Raw genomic sequence first — 20,188 nt, 5'->3', positions numbered from 1 at the left:
GAAATACTTTTCCTCAAATATCTAATCAAGTTTGTTACAGCAATAATATCGAAGAGTATAGTCAAAAGGATTATCTATCTATCTATCTACCTACTTGCCTATCTACCTATACCTACCTCCTACCCATATCAACCACTCACGCACCCATTCAGACTCACTAATAGCAACATTTCCACAACAGGTATGAAGTTCTCCCTCAAGCTAGCATCGATGCCTGCTCTCAGAGACGAGTTCGAGGCAAAAGTTCCACGACCGCATTCTGCCCGGCTGCGAGAACTACAAGCCTTTGAGTGACGAGTACCTGGAATGCTACGCGAGAACCCTCACAGGCACCACCTACCACCCCTCGGGGACCTGCAAGATGGGCCCGATTTCTGACAAGTACAGCGTGGTAGACTATATGCTCAAGTAAGTTTATTGGAAAGAGAGGGGAGAGGAGAAGAGCATGAGGGATGGAGAGGTGGAGGGAAGGGAATGGATAGAAAGGGAGAAGAACAGAAGAGGGATAGAGGAATTAGGAGAGGAATAGAGTAAGGTTGTTATGGGGAAAAAGGAATTGAAGAGGGAAAGATAGGAGGGTGAGGGAAGAACTGAGAAGAGGAGGGTGGCTGAAGGAGCTGGATGGAAGGAGGAAGCAAAAGACATGGTGGAGAAATGGATGGAGGAAGAAGACAAAGAGGAGAGGGATTTTGGAGGAAGATGAAGGGAATAGGGAGACGGAGGGAAGAGGCAAGTGAAGAGAAAAGGGGTTAATGAATAGAAAAGGGGGAGAGATGCAAAGGAAGAAGATGTAGAGGGTTAGGGAAAAGCAGCATCATGTACTGTTATTTTTTATTATTATTATTATTATAGTTTCTAATACTTATTTTCTTATAAACTTGATAGCTGTAGTGCGTCTGCGTGTGTGTTTAGGTACGTATGGTGTGTGTTTCCTGATATTTCTCGACTTCTGGATTTCTTAAACACACACACACACACACACACACACACACACACACACACACAAACACACACACACACACACACACACACACACACACACACATCACCAACTTACCCTCTACGGTCAGTCTCATTATCATCCCATTACTTTCCACCATCCCGGTCACGCCTCAACATTCGTGACTCATGCTACAGTGTACTAGTGAGGGAGAGTTGAGTGGGGAGGGTGGAGGATGCCGCTCTTTACTCCGAATCACGAGAGTCTGTTTTCGAGAACATTCAACGAGTGCATAAATAGCTATCCAATATTGGGAAAATTAACGCAAATATTTTGAAAGAAAGGGAAAAAAAATAAACTTGGTGTGTCAATATGATAATTTTGCCTGGCTTCATATAATGATGATGATAGTAGTAGTAGTGTAATAGTAGTAGTAGTAGTAGTAGTAGTAGTAGTAGTAGTAGTAGTAGTAGTAGTGATGATGATGATAACAATAATAATAATAATAATAATAATAATGATAATAATAATAATAATAAACCACAATTAAATCTTAAGTAATCTCCTTTAATCAGTGTAAACGAAACTCCTTTCAACCAACGTCTTTTTTTCTTTTTTTTTTTCGCCAGTAGAGAACGAAGGACACACCGGCAGATAATGTTAACGTAATACGAACGTGCCAGTTCTGGTATCTACTTTTTTCCACGACCCGCCCAGAAGTAAAGGTGTCACCTGGGCAGGTTCCTGAAGGTCGCGGTGGGGTGGGTGTGGAGGGAGAGGGAGAGAGAGAGAGGGAGAGGGAGAGAGAGTGACTATCTCAAGTGGCGTTTCTGTGATCTTTTTTCTTGTTCGCGTCAGTATCTTCGTTTACACACCTTGGTTTGTTTTATTTTTTTACTATTTTCGTTTCTTTTTCGTTTTTCTTCCCATCGTTCTTTCCTTTTTTTTTCGTTCTTTCATATCTTTCATTCTTTATGTATTTCTTTTTTTTTTTGGGGGGGGGGGGTCGTGTGTCGTATGATTCTCTCTCTCTCCTCTACTCTCTCTCTCTCTCCTCTCTCTCTCTCTCTCTCTCTCTCTCTCTCTCTCTCTCTCTCTCTCTCTCTCTCTCTCTCTCTCTCTCTCTCTCTCTCTCTCTCTCTCTCTCTCTCTCTCTCTCTCCTGTAGAAAAACAGTACAACGATGGTTAAATAATTATCATGTTTCCTAATAAAAGCAGTGTTTACTTTTACTTAAAGGTCTCACATTACTGCCAGTCACATAAACATAGTAAAACATTGGCAGGTTATATCGTGGGAAGGAAAAAAATAAGGAAAAAAAATAATAGTGTGCAAACATAAACATACAGAGAACACCGCATTTGGGAGACCAAAGAGAGAAAAACATAGATAGCCAAAAATGTTTCACGAGATAGCGAGGCAGAAAATGAAACACATCATTGCTCCTTGGCACGAAATGTAAAGTTTTGCGTGTGTTTTTTTTTTCTTTCTCTCTTTTTCTTTTTTTTAATTATTCTCGTTATGCAATAGTGTCGTTATGGGAGCAATGATATTTGATGCAGGTAGTGATAGAAATTAACTCAGTAAGAGAGTTATTTTATTAATCATTGACAGCATTCTTAGATTCCTTCGGTGTCGTATCTTGACAGCTTTTTTACAGGTTCTAGTGAAAGTTATTATGGTTTTCAAATGTGTTTTTTTTATAATTTAGTGATAGCTCAACAATAATTCTGCATTATTAGTAGGAGAAAAATAATAAACTGGAACAAAACCTAAAATTTATATCCTTGGAAAAGAGTTCTTACGAGAGACCAAAGTTTTTCAGAGCACAGGTCGAGGTGTTTAGTCCCGAGTCAATAGGGAGCTTTAAATGATTACAGATGAACGTATGAAAAGGGATGTTAGATGGGTATAGTTATGTATGCTTTATATAGGGACTGCCACGTGTATGTCTGAAGGCTTATTGCACCTCTCCTTGTGTTCCTTCGTTCTCATGATAAGGAAGCTTTACAAACGCATGCAGACACCGATTTGAGCTTATGGTTGGTGGATTAGGTATAACACACACACACACACACACACACGACACACACACACACACACACACACACACACACACACACACACACACACACACACACACACACACACACACACACACACACACACACACACACACACACACACACACACACACACACACACACACACACACACAAAACCAAATCATCATCATTATCATTATCATCATCACCACCATCATCATCATCAGCCACTACTAACCCACCAATGAACAAAGGCTCCACAACCCAGTCTGAGTCACTGGTCGGTGCCAAGCCCTGCCAGGTGCCGCCACTGTTCTCAGCCTCATCCCTCCTCCTCCTCCACACGCTTTCTCTTTCCGTCCACCTCTTCTTGTTACTTATGTTGCCACAGTCCAGTGTCCTTATATTAGAGTACGACAGTGAATCGTACTGAGAAAAAGTTTGCTTGATCGACCCCTGAATTGTATTACAAGAGAGATCATAAAATTATCTGTTTGAGTCCCGATGAAGTCTACACAACACAAAGTATGTAATATATGTATTAATTCCAGTCACTCTAGATATTAATCTAATTCACATGTCTGCCTTTACTACCACTCAGGTACTGCCAACACTTTCTTCTTCAACTTCATCCCTCTGTTTCCCGTACAAGCTTTCTCTTTCTGTTCAGCTTTTTTTTTTTTATCACTATACAATAATACAACACTATCCTTTATTATGCGATAGTAGAGTGTATCATGGAAAAGGTCTTCAGTTTGCCTGATAGAGTCCCGAGGGAGTTTACACAACACATTATCAGTTATGCATATTATTTCAACAGTCATTCTAGATATTAAGTTCAATCTACACGTCCGCCTTTTACTCTCACTCACGTACGACAGGTCAGAACCAGAGCCAGTTTTAACGTTAAATGTGTTCGTTCCTTTACTTAAAACTAGTCTCATCTATTGATATTGTATACTTGTGGTAACCTTACCTTAAATGAAGACGGAATAAAAAAATATATAAAAAAAAATACATAAGGAGATAAAACAAGAAACTAAGAAAACAAACAAAAAGAAATTAAGGGAGTAGAGAAATAGAGAAAATAAATGTCCAGTACCAGACACGGTTGCTTAGAAACACCAGATTAGGTCACAACATAATTAATCAATTTGTTCTGTTCTCTTTGTATTTATTATCTAAAAACTTTCCATCCATGTTGTTGTCTCAGATTTCAGGCCTCGATCATTTTTCCAGCATTTGCTAATTTATATTTCGATCCACATGACTCTCACACTGTATTCCTCGGTCATTTCTCCAATATTTGCTAATTTTCCTTCCACGTGGCTGTTTCCATTTATGGACTCTGTAACTTTATCAATATTTGTCTACATGACGTCATCATCAATCAATATCGTGGCAGAATGGACGAAACCCAGTGGCTCTGATTCATCTATGTACAGTCACCTCATTCCTGTGGAGGCCGCGGTGCTGGTGACGCGGTGCTGGTGAGGAAAGGGAGTGGGAGGAGGTGGGGACGGGTAATGAGCGGCACGCATCACTGGGGTGCGCCGCGGTGATGTCACGAGGATGTCTGTGTGTGCTTCAGAGACTCAGACGCATGCATGATTGATGCTTGCGTCCGTTTCTGAATGAGTGCTGCACGATACGTGTATTTCTGTGTGTGTGTGTGTGTGTGTGTGTGTGTGTGTGTGTGTGTGTGTGTGTGTGTCTGTCTGTCTGTTTGTCTGTCTGGTGCGCACGTGCGTGAGCGCATTAGGAACAATGCATACTACAATATCCCTTTAATTATAATAGAGTCATGTAATACCACGACCACACCCCCATCTATTATTTCAATACAAGACAGACGCCATCTGCCGATGTTTTACAATCATCGGGTAATCTCGTTAAAACCTAACTAATTAAGAACGAACACAAGACTCGAGACACTCCTTCTAACACTTAAACATTTCCCTTCAGGGTGCATCGCGTGAAGGGGCTGCGGGTGGTGGACGCCTCTATCATGCCCGTAGTCACGACCGGCAACACCAACGCGCCCACAATCATGATTGCTGAGAAGGCCGCAGACATGATAAAGTCGGACTGGGGTGTGCCCATGCCTTTCTACCACACGTGAGCACGACTAAGAGGTGCTAGGACGCCTGTGAGATGAGGTACAAGTAGACAGAAAAGGTGCTGTGAGTGTGATGGATTTCTGTAATTAGTTAAGGTACAAGTAGACAGATAGATTAGGTGGTGCGAGTATGAGAGATGTGTGATGGACTTCTGTAACTAGTTAAGATACAAGGAGATAGAACTGATCATGTGAATGTGGCAGATGAATGTGATGGATTCCTGTATTTATTTTTACTCTTGTTGATGAATCTGCTTAATGCTCTTGAGGTTTTTAATGTTTGTCAGTTTCATATGCGAAATTTTTTTTATAGTAACTTTTTTGTTATTGTTCTTTTTATTCTTTATTATTTTTTTCATTTATTATTAATGCATTAAATCGTCAATTATTGCTTTAGAAATGTTTGGCAGAGTACTAATATGATTTTAAATGAATTTCCATATTTTATAAGAGATGAATGTGTAAAATTTATGTAGATTTTACTTGTATAAACGTTCTCCATTCGTGGTATGAAGGTAATATTTTGCCGGAATGTTGCAAGTTCATCGGTTTTATTACTTTGTATTTCTTGTTTTGTGTTACGTATGTGTTGACAAGTGCGTGGATTTATGTGAATGTAAGTACGTATGCGTGTATGTTTCCTTGTCGTATTTATTGTATCTACTGATTACGGTGTTAACGTTGCCAATGTTTTTTTTTTTTTTTTTATTAGATCTAACTAAGTCCTGTCGATGAAAGTGAACAAGAATTCCTTATGAAAAGAATGTGGAAGAAGCGAAAATAAAGAAAAAGTGTAACTGAATAGAAACGTGCAATGGATCACTTGAACAATCAGTCAGTCAATCAGTTTTGCTAAGATGTGGAAACTTTTTTTTCTTTTCACTTAGTCGTCTTAATTCTTTTTTGTTCCGGTACATCTGCTTGAGTCTTAGAATTACTGTTGAGTCTTAAGATGTCATAGAAAACGGTTTATCTTGCGTGAGAGATGATATAAGGCAAATAACACCAAAAAATAATAATGGTTATACTCCTCTAGGCAGTGTCCGAATACCAGCCTGCCTTCATGAGATCACTCCCTTTGGTCTTGGGATGAATATTTCTTTACTAATATAAGTTTATACAAGACACAGGATTTTCTGTTAACAAATTTACAGCTCAATAAACGTAAAACTCAAGTCATACAAAGTTTTGGTGTGAACAAAATTTTAAACTAAACGGATAATACAATACAAAACATAAGCACTCTACATTAAAGTTGTTGGTAATTTTCCCGCCATTTAGAACATACCTCATTTTTCAACGCAGTAATTTATGTCTTCCTCGCTTCGCTCAAACAAATTACCTGTAAGAATAAACACTGTACGTTTGCAATTTTCATGATGGATAATTTGCTATTGAAGGATTGTTTCCTCAGTGTGTGCAGCAAACAACGCACACAGCTTTTTCTAATGTTTTGTATAGAACAGTTACTTCATATTTCTATCTTTGAAAATTTGTCTTTGCGAACGCGCTCCGTAGTTATGGCTTCTGTCATTATAGCAGCACCGGCCATTCGTACGTGTATTTCCAGCTCCGGCTTTGTGTCTGCCCACAAATTGACTTAACATTAGTTGAGTAAGCACTGTGCCAGTCGCCACTCGTCCACAGAAACCCAGCAGCTTTCAAAATACAAGTCACTGCTGCTCCTGAGAATCGCCTCATTTGCTGAAGAGGAAAGGTGGACAGGGGTGTGCAGGTTCCAGCCCTGCATCAGTCTTGGGTAGAATGTAAAATGACAAGTGGTCTGGTAGTGGAGACCACGTCTCAGTGTAGGAAGAAACCACCTGTATGCTGAGGAGAGGTATTTATTATTGTTATTATGATGCCAATCACTGCATAACAATTAGGTAATCACATGTTTGTTATTGTTACTTGTGGTTACTGTGTGTCTGTCTGTATATCTATTATTATTCTCCCCGTGTGGTTATACTAACCCCTGATTGTTGCCAAAATATTTTTCTTGATTTCTTTTAATGATAATACTTGTGTTTGTTGTTGTGTGTGTTAAGGCGAGACGATGACACGCGACAGGACCAACACAGACGACACAACACAGGTGGCGCAACACATAGACGACGCAACACACAAATGGCTGAACACAAACACGTGACGCAACACGAATACGAGGACCAGGCTCTCAGGGTACTCGGAAAAAAATGGAACTGGAATAAATGGCACTGGGATAAATAAAGTAATTGCATGTATAGGATTCATTTAATACAGTTATCAATTACGGGCTTCGAACATTTCGCCATCGTGAAACAACACTACTCGTAACAATCTCAGGCTACCTTGGCGCAAGTTCTGGGGTAACAGACTAGCGGGATTCTGTCAGTTCTTTGGCAAACTACAATTGCCGCACAACTTCCTGCCGCCATGGAGGTTATCCAAAACAATAAGGGAGGTCAGAAACACTCGCACCTCGACAGCAAACTTCAATAAATTGGTTTTAAGAGAGAGAGAAAAAAAAGTGGGAGAAACTTCATCATGGAAAATTGTCAGTCTAAACAAGTAAAGAATATGACAAATTCTACATGATGTTACATTACCATCGTCACACACACACACACACACACACACACACACACACACACACACACACACACACACACACACACACACACACACACACACACACACACACACACACACACATTACTGCTTGACAATTAAAAGGTCGTCTCCATGTGTCATTAATATTTTTAGCATAATTATCAGCATTTGTATTACTATTTATATTATGTTTTGTGTCTGAATGAGTCATTTTTACCTCACGTTGTCCATGTCCTGCGTGGCGACGGAATGTTGGCAATGTATATAACTAGTATAACTTTCACTGGTAATCACACAAGTCAAACTAACATTCACAATTCACTCAGTGCCTACACATCTTGCTTTGATAAGTTATTTTATTATTTATTTGTAGCCTTATTTACTTATTTTAAGTGTTTCAGTGCCTACGTCAGAGGTTCTGATTTATTAATGTCACATAATATTATATGGTTTTATTTATTATTGTACATATTGTTTACGATTGAATAAATAAAAGACCAACCTCACTCACACTTGAGTTTTGGGAATTACATGAATTATATGAATGAAAATATGTATGTATTAACTATAACAACGATTAATTAGACGAAGGGAAGGGAAGAAGGAAGAGGGACTTGGAAAATAGAGAGCGAAAAACCTACACAGATAGAAAGACAGAGAGAAAACTTTTTCCCCAGTCTTCCTCTGATAGATAAACTCTGTGGCTTCTAGAGGATCGCTGAAAACTGCCACTGTCACTAGGAAGTAGCCGTCGAGTCTTTTTCGAAAGTTTTGTTGATCTTATTTGGTATAAATGAGAAGTGTTGTTATCTGTAGCGAGTAGAATTCAATGTGTGGATTTCTAGCGTGTGGGTCTTACAGTTAGATGAAGTTATTGCATCCATCCCTTTACTCTCTCTCTCTCTCTCTCTCTCTCTCTCTCTCTCTCTCTCTCTCTCTCTCTCTCTCTCTCTCTCTCTCTCTCTCTCTCTCTCTCTCTCTCTCTCTCTCTCTCTCTGAACACAATATTCTATGTTACTATAATATAACACGCTTCAAATACATTTCGAACCGCCAACATTCAAACTTTGCTGAGAACACGTATCATTTCCATAGTGAGAGCCGAAGTAGTAGTAAGCTAAACAAGAAAGATGGACATATTAACCATTAGGAATTTTGAGGAGACACTGCTAAAAATGAAGCAAAAAGACATAAGACCGTATTTCCAAACTGTTCTTCCTTCTATCTCTTATATTTAAGAGATTGTAATGGTTTTAGGATTCTAGTAGACTGATAGTAAAAAGAGGCAAAAGTTCCTTTGGTTTTTAGATTTTTTAGCAAGAAGATGCAGGAGTAATTGCAGAGGGAGATAAAGCCCTCCTTAATATAAGAAATAATGAGAAAACCATAAAAACTAAACCGAACCGAAGTTACTCCTCACCCAAGTCCACCCCGGCAGAGGTAAACAACCCGGCGTAAACCTGAGGGCAGCAGGAGGGGCTTGGTGCAACTCGGGAATTTCTGACTAAGTTTTGGGCATCCAGGAACCGAACAGCTGACGGTGAGCCATATTAGAGGTGGTGTATGATTCTAATTACAGGAGGAATGGGGTGAAGACTACTGTCACAGACAAATAGACATGTGTATGTATGGCAGGCTTGGATGACGTAGACAGGACTGCCACATTCCGTCAGGTAGCCCCGCTCGCCGCGCTTACCTGTGAACACTCCCTGTGATCTTGGGTATCTGTTAGTGTCTACGACGGATTAACTTCTTTCTCAGTGTATTTATTTGAAGTTGTTATTTGGCCGATCAAGGAAGAATAGTAAATTTTCAGGAAGCTGTTGAAATGATACTAGGAAATTTATGGTCAGCGCCCTATTAATTTCAAGATTGAAACCATCTGGTCACTTCAGGTTATTTTGTTTCGTTACATCTCCGTGATACTCAACTTTTCATATGTATATCACCATGTAAATCTCAATGAGTATTTGATGCACAGTGCAGACAACAGGAAAGTTGCCCATCTGAGGTATAGGAAGGGGCAGGCAGATCGTCATCCTCCAAGACAGGTAGTCAGGGAACAGGAGAATTGGTGGATGAGTTGGCTCTGCCTCACTCCTGCCCTCTCTTTGCCTCTCCTCTGTTTTTTATTTGTAATACTGACATACTAATCATGCTTTCTTTTAATGTCTTAATTCCAGAATAAGGGATACATACTAGCAAGCTCTGTCCAAAAAAGTTATAGTGAATAGGAATTTTTTTTTTTTTTCTTCCTCATGTAAGAATGGTGTCAGAATGATTTGTTGAAACAAAATTTCATTATTAAGACATTATTCAGATGTTGTCCCTTTCCATTTCATAGAATTTCCTTTCCATTCATTCAGTTTCATGTTCCTGCTTTCTTTTTCCTGGAAACATTTCAGTAATGTTTATTTTTTGTTATGTCATTACCTGTGGATCTGGAAAGCTGTGGTTTTGTCATTGTTATTGATATGCAAATATTTATAATATAAGTCTTTTTTACAGGTCCAGGTCAGTTGTGCTGCAAGCCTTGAATCTGCCTTGCTTTGACTGCCAAGTGTCTTGCTACTGTCACTCTTGTGCATCACTCCTCATCTTCGCTTCATAGGTGAATGTGACCACTTATTTATTTATTTTATTTTTTTTTTTCATTTTTGGATCTAGAACTATGCATATGTGTACTGAGAATTAATCAAGATAGCCTTCAAAAAATATTATGAAATTATAAATGTTAAATGGCCAACACTAATTTACTTGACACCAGTATTTACCTAGTTGTGACATAGAGGAGAGGAGCTAAGCTTATACTGTCCCATCTCCATAAGTATTCATATCCGACTTTTTTCTTAAGATCATGAATATTCCTTGCACAGACTTCCTCCAGTCCATTCCATGCTTGTGTACTTCTGTTAGGGAAACTAAACTTCTTTATATCCCTTTTAGTTTTCATCTGTGTCCTCTTGTTTCTCTTTCATTCAGCACAAATCGACCTTCCCTATCATGTCTTTGTATCCCACTCAGCATTCTGTATTGTGTGATCATGTCACTTCTCTCTCATCTCTCTTCCAAGGTTGGGAGTTGCATCATAGATAGCCTCTGTTCATAGGGTAGGTCTCTCAATTCTGGTATCATCTTAGTTTCTGCTCTCATCATATCCTCATCCAGATATTCAAAGGCCACTCGTATTTCTTAATATGTTAAGAGTTTCACCTGTTACCTTTTTTATATGCTTCTCTGGTGATAGTTCCTCTAAAAATATCTCTTCCAGGTCTTTTTTTTCTCTGTTGTCTTGTTAATTGTTTAATTTCATATCTTATAGTTATATCAACACCTTCTATTACTCTTTTGAAGTACCATTGTTTTATCCACAAAAAGAATTTGTATGTTCAGGTATGTGAGCTGTACATGGAAATGAGTATACATACAATATATAGCACGTATGTATTTATGTTTGTTATTTGTGGTGCCAATGATAGAAATGAGTGACCCATACACGACAAAAGTGCAAAACTTAAGGAAATGATGTGCAAAAGTTGGGATGGTAAGAATTTAGGTCTCCGTGTGAAACTTGAAGAAATTTGGATACCGTAAAACTCAGTGGGGTACTGTATAATTAATGTGATAGGAAGAGCCTGTCATTGTTTTGTTACCTGAGGGGCAGACCAGAAATGTCCCAAGGTTAGACAACTAATTACAAAAAACATGAAGTGTCCTGTAACATCCTTCAAGTTTCACATCTAATTTATAATCTGTAGAACATCACCTCATGTCTTTGAGACTTCATCTTCTTCCATACTGAACCACAAAGATTATCAGCCACTGACAGCAATCCTCATTCTGTTTCCTTCCTACTTTATCCACTTTTCAGCTCAAAACATTCATTGGCATCTGTATGCACAATGAAGTACTTATTGTTATTGTTTACTGTAAATAATCACAGGCCTCAGGAAGACAATTGTCACTAAAACTGAGAGATCAGACACCAGTGGCCACACCATTATGGCTCAGAGTCATTCTGAACCCTCCAAGATTGAGAGCTTCTCATGTTTACTTTCATAGAGATTAAAAACTCTAAATTGCTTAAGGGTCAGGCTTGCCCTTTTGCCCTTCATGATGTTAGACCCCTTGGAGAAAAGTCCCTGTAAAACTGCAGAGGTGGGTGAGATGGGAAGGTGGGGGTTATACTTTAGATAAGTATCTACGCAGGAGGGATGAGAAATGATACAGAGCCTGGCCTGTTTCAGCTGCTTGTTGGTCTTCTTGAAGGACCAGTGATTGAAGTCTGCAGCCAGTTTGTTAGAGAGGTGAGTGTTGCTGCTTCTAGTGTGCTGTTTAGGAGTTGGTCTCTGGGTTCTTAAATAATCAATATTGGTGGCAGAGAAACATAGAAAATCATGTAACATCATGATGTAGCTTGTATTTCACTGATGCTGTGGTGACAATGGCTACCATTCCCAACATTTTTTGTAATTGCAAAAGTACTTAACACAGTGCATTACCAGTAATTTTCAAAAGTGTTTGTGGGGTTTGAATTCTACAAGGGAAAGACAAGTTTGTAGTAATGGAAATTGAAGTTTGCAGAGAGCCTCACTGCTCTTAATAAAGTTTTCTGTGCTTTCATTTCTCATGATCAACTCTCTACCATGCACCTGACTTACCACACTCCATAGACTTACACTTAGTATCTTCATCTCAATACAGTGGAACCATACATACACATATCCAGTCAGTCAGCATCATACTGTCCATGGAACACATTTCATTATTTTATAACCAACCACAGTCTATACTAGCAAATAATGGTGCCACAACAGTAGGCCTTCCTTCATGCTCAGTTCATAAATCACTTCAACTCCTTGTAAATCACCTCATCATCCTAGAAATGTAGCAACCTCCTGCCAAACTCCTTGTAATAATTACTAAACCTTTGAACAACATTTTTCTCATCTTTCAGTTATTATGCTGAAAACCGTTTCTTTACTCCTCAGCAAACAACCAATTCCTCTCCCACAGTCATCTGCATTGCTGTTTTTTCCTCTGTCTCCACCAAAACATGCCAGTATTTAGAAGGCATTTAGACTGAAGACTTCAGTTATTGTGATTAGATGCTTGCAGAATATATTGTATAATACTTTTTTGCCCCCCAGACACCACAATAACTGCTTCTCATGGGCATACTTAGGAACTGTGGCAGAAGGCTGGCTTACACTGGCAGACCAGGTGTTTTCTGAAGTTAATTAGAGATAATCAGGCAGCCAGCAGTTCATTTGTACTTTGGTTGCTTTTAAAGGTGGGGAGTCTGTTATGGAGTGGTGGTAGTAAGAGAGTGATGTTTTCTAGTAAGACACCTGGAATCTTGTTTTTCTTTTGGCTACTCTTGTTAGGGTTTGCCAAAGTGGATCAACATTTTCCAGTACACTTAGTCTCCTGTATCTTCATCAATCACATTCATTACAAACATTGTCTTCTTTTACTGCATTCATAAACCTTCTCTTAGGTCTTCCTCTTTTACACCTGCCAGGTAAATCCATCTGCAGCAGCAACCTCTTCACATACTCTTCATTTCTTCTCAGGACATACCCAAACCACCGTACTCTTGCCACTTTAGCTTTTTCTCCAAACTGATGTAGACTTGCAATCCACAATTTTTTACCCATCCAGGACAAGGTGGAGGTTCAGAAGTGGGGCATTTGTAGATGGAGGCCCACACTGGCTATCACAAGGTAACACACACACACACACACACACACACACACACACACACACACACACACACACACACACACACACACACACTGTGTAGTGTAGTGGTTAGCACACTCGGCTCACAACCAAGAAGGCCCGGATTCAAATCCCGGGCGCAGTGAGGCAAATGGGCAAGCCTCTTAATGTGTAGCCCTGTTCACCTTGCAGCAAGTAGGTATGGGATGTAACCAGAGAGGTGTGTGAACAGTCTCAGTCTTACTTGAAGATCGGTCTGTACGAGCTTTGAACTCTAGGGGAATGCCTGGCTGGGTGACCAGCAGATAACTGTAAGTTCACCTAGCATCAAGTAGGTACGGGATGTAACACGAGGGGTCGTGACCTCACTGTCCCAGTGTGTGGTGTGTCATTGGTCTCAGTCCTACCTGAAGATCGGTCACTATGAGCTCTGAGCTCTTTCCGTAGGGTAACGGCTGGCTGGGTGACCAGCAGACGACTGTAGGTGAATCACACACACGCACGCACACACACACATATTTGTATACTCCACTCTGGAGGGTTTTGTTTCATGGCTTCTGCCATTGAAATGACTGGTTTATTATCTAAAAAGAAGCTCAAACAGCTGAATTTCAGTGATATTCATTAATAATCATTATACCAGAGGGAATATGAATAGTTCATAAACATAGACTGTGGTAAACCCTCCTAATTTGTGAGTGACGGTGGTATTTGTGATCTTTCCTTCCTCATAAAAGTTGTATTTTTTGAGTTGGTGGATCATATCATGCCAAGAGAACCTGTAATTACCATCCCTCATTCATCCAGAGCTGAACCATGAGCCAAGGAAAGTCATGGAAACCAAATGCTGATAGAATATTGCTGTATGTTCACAACTCAATGATTTTTTGTTATTGTCTGTGTCTGTTTCACATTTCATGTGCAAGGCAGATGCTAGAGACTGCTGCTGCTTGGTGAGCCTCCATTGGGCAACACATGTGAGCCTGTGTGGAGCCTTTCATAGTGATAATGGTGATGTATGATTTGCTCCCTGGAAACAAGATATTCTTTTCAGTCATATAATTTCCACACAACATTCAAGCTGTAATGGTTAAAGACATTGCTTGTAATTCTCTCAAGTTGTTTTCATATTGCTAGTACATGTCACCCCCTTTACCAATCTCATGACAGTTTCTTGTACAGAAATATTCTTATTTACTTTTTATCACTATGTCTACCTACCATTATCCATGTTCCTTCTGAATCCATCCAGCAGTCCTGTCTTGCAATTTTGTGTTTTGCATCAATCATCATCATCATCATCATCATTATCATCATCTCACCTTTATCATCAAGTTTGTCTTTCATTTGCTTTGAGTTGTTGCAGCAGCCTTCTTCAATGGTGATGCTGTTGTCATTATTCATTCATTGTTTTTGCTCTTTACTTTTGTGTGTGTGTCTATAAGCAGGGCTTATACAGCTTACAGTTAATAGTAAAGACAGATGTTTTCAGTGTTTCATTAATTAAATTTAATTTATTTTTATACTTGTTTATTTTTGTTTGATATACGTTTTTTTTTTTCTCTCCACAGTTCAAGCAGGCTACTGAGCTGTTTTGATTGTTTGAACAAAATTTTCATGATCCTTATTATTCCTCTTGATTAATAATTCATAAAAAGATGTTGATTGGTTAATATACTCCCCCCAAAAAAATATATACATATATTAATTTTGTGTGTGTGTGTAGCTCATTCCTTGTATTGAGTGGCAAGTAATGTTTCAATTTATTCACCATAGTTATATCATTCCTCTAGGTATATAAATGTCAACTAGTGAGAGACTGCAAAGAAGAGGAAACCTCAAATCGCAATATCAGTGTTGGAAAGCCCACATGTTGAACATGCTCCTTAAAAAAAAGTGCAAGATTATTTATTCATTTAGTTGGTTATTTACTTACTTATTTTCATCTAGAACTTTTATATTTTGGACATTTTCCTTCCCGGACGTACCTCTCCCCCTTATCACATGCTTAGTCAATTACCTAGCCTGATGTAATCTAGCAAATCACAACGGCATTGGTTTCGTATGGTAACACAGAGAGAGAGAGAGAGAGAGAGAGAGAGAGAGAGAGAGATATGTATTGATTAGTTTCCAATGCCATAACAACCACAACAACAACAACAGCAATAGGGTAATTTTGTTAAAGAGCGATGGTTGCAAAGCTCCTAGCCTATCACCGTCAGTTGAGGGTCCGCGGCCAGGGAAAGCAAGGGAAGTGCCGCACATGAACCGGTCTGGCGGGTGTTTAGCAGGAAGTATTGGCGAGTGTGGACTGCGGGAAGTGTTCGCTGCCATTCACTTCTTAGCATCCACTTGGGTCCGTAAGATGGAAAGGCTGTCCGTGGGGGGAAGGAGGGGACCCTTCATGTTACTGGGTCTGAAATAAAAACAAACTGGTTCACAGCATATAGTAGGAGCCTAATTAGATAAATTTACAACAACAAAAAATACACGTAAAAATACGTCTGGGCAAAAAAAAAAAAAAAAAAAAAAAGATAATCGTGATAGACGCTATCTCGAGTCCTTTTCGTCGACTCTGGTGGTAACCATTGTAGTTTCCAGGGGTTTTCATGATTATAATATTATTATAATAATTATTTCCCGTTGTTAGTAAGAAAAATCCATGAGAACTCGTCTATCACTGAGGCCTTTGACAACATTCCTGATGAGAGAATGAAGTCTGAGCAGTAAAGTCCGTACCTGCATACTGTTGTGGCGTTACTCACGTCTCCCGTGTTACTTTGGTTTCACGTGCGGAATACAGAAGAGATATCCACTGACGTTAATTTTAGTGTAGAAATGTTCTTAAACGCATCTTTATTGGAAGAGATAATTAACGGGCCTTTTTCTCTGTAAGTGTTCTTGCTTTTGGTTTGCCACCAATGTGCGTCCAAAGCAATTACGATATTTGTTCTCATTTTATAGTCATGGGCCCTTTAATATATATATATATATATATATATATATATATATATATATATATATATATATATATATATATATATATATATATATATATATATATATTAACAAAATTCTAAACCAGGTTATCTTTTATGACTGTCTCATTTGATTGTATTTAGTCTTACTTCTGTTTTCGTATATATCCGTGTTCATTTTATAGTGGCAACATAATCATGTCTCGACTATGATTTGGAGACGTTGATTGTATTTTTAGAGGCACAAATCATTCTTTCACGCCCACTCCTCATCGCGCAGTGTGAAGCCGGGGCCTATATTATCAAACGCATTGTTCTCTCATATGGACCATTCTCAGCGGCCAGAGAGGATCAGCCGTGTTCCCTTGTGTGCTTATATTATTATGGTGCTGAATCCTTGTTAAACTACCACTACAATAATGAAAGCACCCTTGCAAACACAGTAACTTTCACTAGATAAGACGAAATGTTTGTCTCGATGTACTGTGGTGACCGGGCGAGTGGTGATGGCGATGGTGCATGGTTGACTGAAGCAGGAAGTGTCAGCGAGGGACGGGCTTGGCTGCAGGGTACTGGGTGACTCGTGCTGATCATTAAGGTCAGAGAGCGACATCCCACCAGGTACTTTTACCCGGCCACGGTGACTGGGGCACCGGTTGATGCGTTTCTTGTGCCGCGGTGACGAAGCGATGCAGGGCGGCACCGGACCAGCAGCCCCGCACGCCGCGCCACGCCACGCCAAAGCCAGGCTAAGCCAAGTCAAGTCAAGCTACGCTATCTCCTTTCCCTTTCCTCCCCGGCGCCACCACTGACCTTTACTTCTTCAGTCCGGCTGCTGCTTTCATCCTCTCGGTCACGTGGTATGAAATAAGCAGGGAAACAATGGTGCTTGAGTCTAGTATTATTAATGACTATGTTTGTACGTGTTGTGGTTTGAGATTTGTGGTTTCCTATTAGGTTTCTTTTTTTTTTTTTTTTTTTTTTTTTTTTTTTTTCATTCGTGTATTTCCTATATAAATATGTTTTGATTTTATATATATATATATATATATATATATATATATATATATATATATATATATATATATATATATATATATATATATATATTTTTTTTTTTTTTTTTTTTTTTTTTTTTTTAAGTAGATTATTTTTTCCTGCAGATTTTGATGCTATTGTTTTCTTTTTTCTTTTTGGGGGAGAGGGGAGGGAGTGAGTGTGATCCATCATTTATTATCATTTTTTATTTATTCATTTGTATTTATTTATTTTTTATTTTTTATTTTTATTTCTATTTTTTTTTATCAAACCTGAAACGCTTTGTCAGTCGTAGGAGGCGTGGGTTTGAAACAGGTTTGTGCGGGAGAGTTTATGAGCGTTTTGTTCCTAACGATAACACTTAGGCCAACTCGTTCATCATAGATACTAGTATATGTATGTACACCTCCTTTAGAAAAAATAAATAAATAAATGTATGATGTCGATTATGACGATGGTGATAAGAATAAGAACAGTGGTAAAGAATAGGAATGGTTCAAGCACGTTCTTACATCACTGGTTTTCAAGAGAGAAGGGGTTGAGGCTAACAAAATGTGACGTAGATGATGACGATGGTGATAATGATAAGAACAGTAATAAGAATGAGAATTATATCGATTCATTCATAAATCATTACTTTTCAAGAGGGAAAGGATTGAGATAATGCGACGGTATAACGATGGTAATAACTAACAGTATGAAGAGAATTATATAAACTCGTTCACATATCGTAGTTTGAAGAGAGAGAAGGATCCAAGACTGACAGAATAATAGGATGTGAATGATGGTGATGATGATGGAGGTGATAAAAAAAACAATAATATTAACGAAAAATATATAGATTCGTTGACATACCATTAATATCAGGAGAGGGAAGGATTTGAGGCTCTCCCTGATATAAAGCAAGTGAGCACCGGCACCGTGGAAGACCTCGCACCGAAGACAGGTTAGTGAACGTTGTACAAAAAGCTGGAATGAGGAAGGCAGTGCTGGGGGGGGGGAGAAAGGGAGGTTTGTGGCACTAAGGCTGTTTGCGTTAATAGTGTTTGCCTCGAGGAAGCTTCGGGAGATCCAGGTCAGGTTAAATCAGGTCTGGGTATCGAAGTATTTATATTTACTGGATTGCTTACAGATAGTACTTGTTGGAATATCAGGTTATACGAGGTCTGGATAATCAAAGTACTTTTTTTATGCGTTACGTTGAAATATCAGGTTAGATGATCCCTGGGTAAGACTATTATTGTTGGATTCCTTATAGCTAGTACTTGTTGAAGTAGAAATAAAGATAAAAAGGAAAATAATAACAAACAGAAAGGTGCCTTGGTGTGATTTTATCTTGGCGTTTTCTGTCTTGTCTTTTCTTGAACTAGTTGTCCCTTGCCCTGCCCTCCCCTGATCTATCCTGCCCTAGCCTTGTTCTTTCCTTTCCTGCCGTGTCTCTTCCTCACTTGATTTTGCTCTAGTGCCCTTCCCTGTCTTACCTTAACCTTGTCTCCCCCTGTTCTCTCCTGCCTTGTACCGCCCTGCATCTGTTATGAGCTGCTCTGCCTTACCTGTATTTGTGCCTCCTAGTCTGGCTTGTGTGTTTGCAGCGTCATGTCGTGGCCTAGTCTATCTTGCTAAGTACGTCTGGACTCGTTGCTAAGGTAAAGCAGATGAGTGCGTGGCGGCAGTGTGTGTAATATAACTTTTCATTCCCACTCGTAGAAAGAGAAAAGAGGGAAAGCTTATGAAGGTAGAATTGAGTCTCCTGGAGGTGACAGTAAAAATTTTTCGCGGGGGTGGGGAGCGTGAGAAATTATGAGAAGTGTGAAAGCAATGGATGGCATTAAGTGGTTACTGCGGGTTTTATCGAGAGAGAGAGAGAGAGAGAGAGAGAGAGAGAGAGAGAAGTGATGCGTCATGCTGTGTGATGTGTTTTGTGGGAAACGAAAACCAGAATATTGAAAGAAAGCGTGTGTTATATGAGATGAACAATAAACACGCTACATATATACATACATACGTGCACGCATACATAGATACATACATACATGCATACTTACATCCATATATTCAGACATACATTCATGTTGGAACTATGTATGAATAAGTAAGCGTTACAATGCGTAGAACTTAGGTGTGTGTGTGTGTGTGTGTGCGGCAGTCACAATTAAGTTAAGATGGTGCCAAGGGAAACAAAATTACACCAGAGCTTCCCTCTTAAGAAAACGAGGTGCAAGGATTGCTACGTCGTTAAGACTTGTTTTGAAAGTTAGGCAAGTACGTGGGCGCAAAAAGAAAAAAAAAAAAAAAAAAAAAAGCCGTGCAAATCATTCTCGAGTTTCAAAATGATGTAAAAGCAGCAAATTAAAGCTCAGAAAAGAATCGGTGTCCTCCATAAAAGTTAAAGTGATAACGAAAGAAGAAAAAAAAAGAAGAAAACGCCGACAAAAGTGGCCATCTCAGCCGTCTCGTGCAGGTGTGAGGTAACGCTAACATTTTACCACCTTGCATTTTGCAGAGGTCATGCATAGGTTAGAGGGAGACAATTTACCTCTTTCCACACCTGAAGCGGGGCGTGTTGCAACCACTCGCTTGTTACATTATTTCACACCTGTCCACCGTGTCTGTGTTTGCATTCCACTTGTCTCTGTCTTGTACACACAGCACCTCACCTTTCCGGACATCAAAGGCGCGCGTACCTACCCTCCGTTGGTCTTGCATGCACTCCACTCCTCACCTGACCTCCGTGGTGCTGCAGGCTGCTACGG

At 39.4% G+C, this 20,188-nt stretch overlaps 2 protein-coding genes across 3 annotated transcripts in view; both read left to right on the top strand.

The window, feature by feature from the left end:
* LOC135104007 (glucose dehydrogenase [FAD, quinone]-like) overlaps nucleotides 1-8,205 on the top strand; it is a 75,451-nt gene extending 67,246 nt beyond the window's left edge. The window contains 2 exon segments of the mRNA XM_064010870.1: nucleotides 206-408; nucleotides 4,950-8,205. Coding sequence (XP_063866940.1) covers nucleotides 206-408; nucleotides 4,950-5,106 — 360 coding nt within the window. The 3' untranslated portion in view covers nucleotides 5,107-8,205.
* Nucleotides 8,206-9,115: 910 nt separating this feature from the next.
* The window catches only part of LOC135104031 (alpha-N-acetylgalactosaminidase-like), a 68,215-nt gene continuing 57,142 nt past the window's right edge, over nucleotides 9,116-20,188 (top strand). Inside the window, exons 1-3 of one of the 2 annotated variants that reach the window (XM_064010899.1) lie at nucleotides 9,116-9,235; nucleotides 10,204-10,306; nucleotides 11,943-12,002. The gene's annotated coding sequence lies outside the window, so the exon portion shown is untranslated. The remainder of the gene's footprint in view (nucleotides 9,236-10,203; nucleotides 10,307-11,942; nucleotides 12,003-20,188) is intronic. The other variant, XM_064010900.1, reaches the window with a different exon arrangement.

The sequence above is a fragment of the Scylla paramamosain genome, chromosome 10 (assembly GCF_035594125.1).
Source record: "Scylla paramamosain isolate STU-SP2022 chromosome 10, ASM3559412v1, whole genome shotgun sequence".
NCBI classification, from domain to species: domain Eukaryota; kingdom Metazoa; phylum Arthropoda; class Malacostraca; order Decapoda; family Portunidae; genus Scylla; species Scylla paramamosain.
Note: the sequence above shows the minus strand (reverse complement) of the source record. Positions and strands in the feature narration are given on the sequence as shown.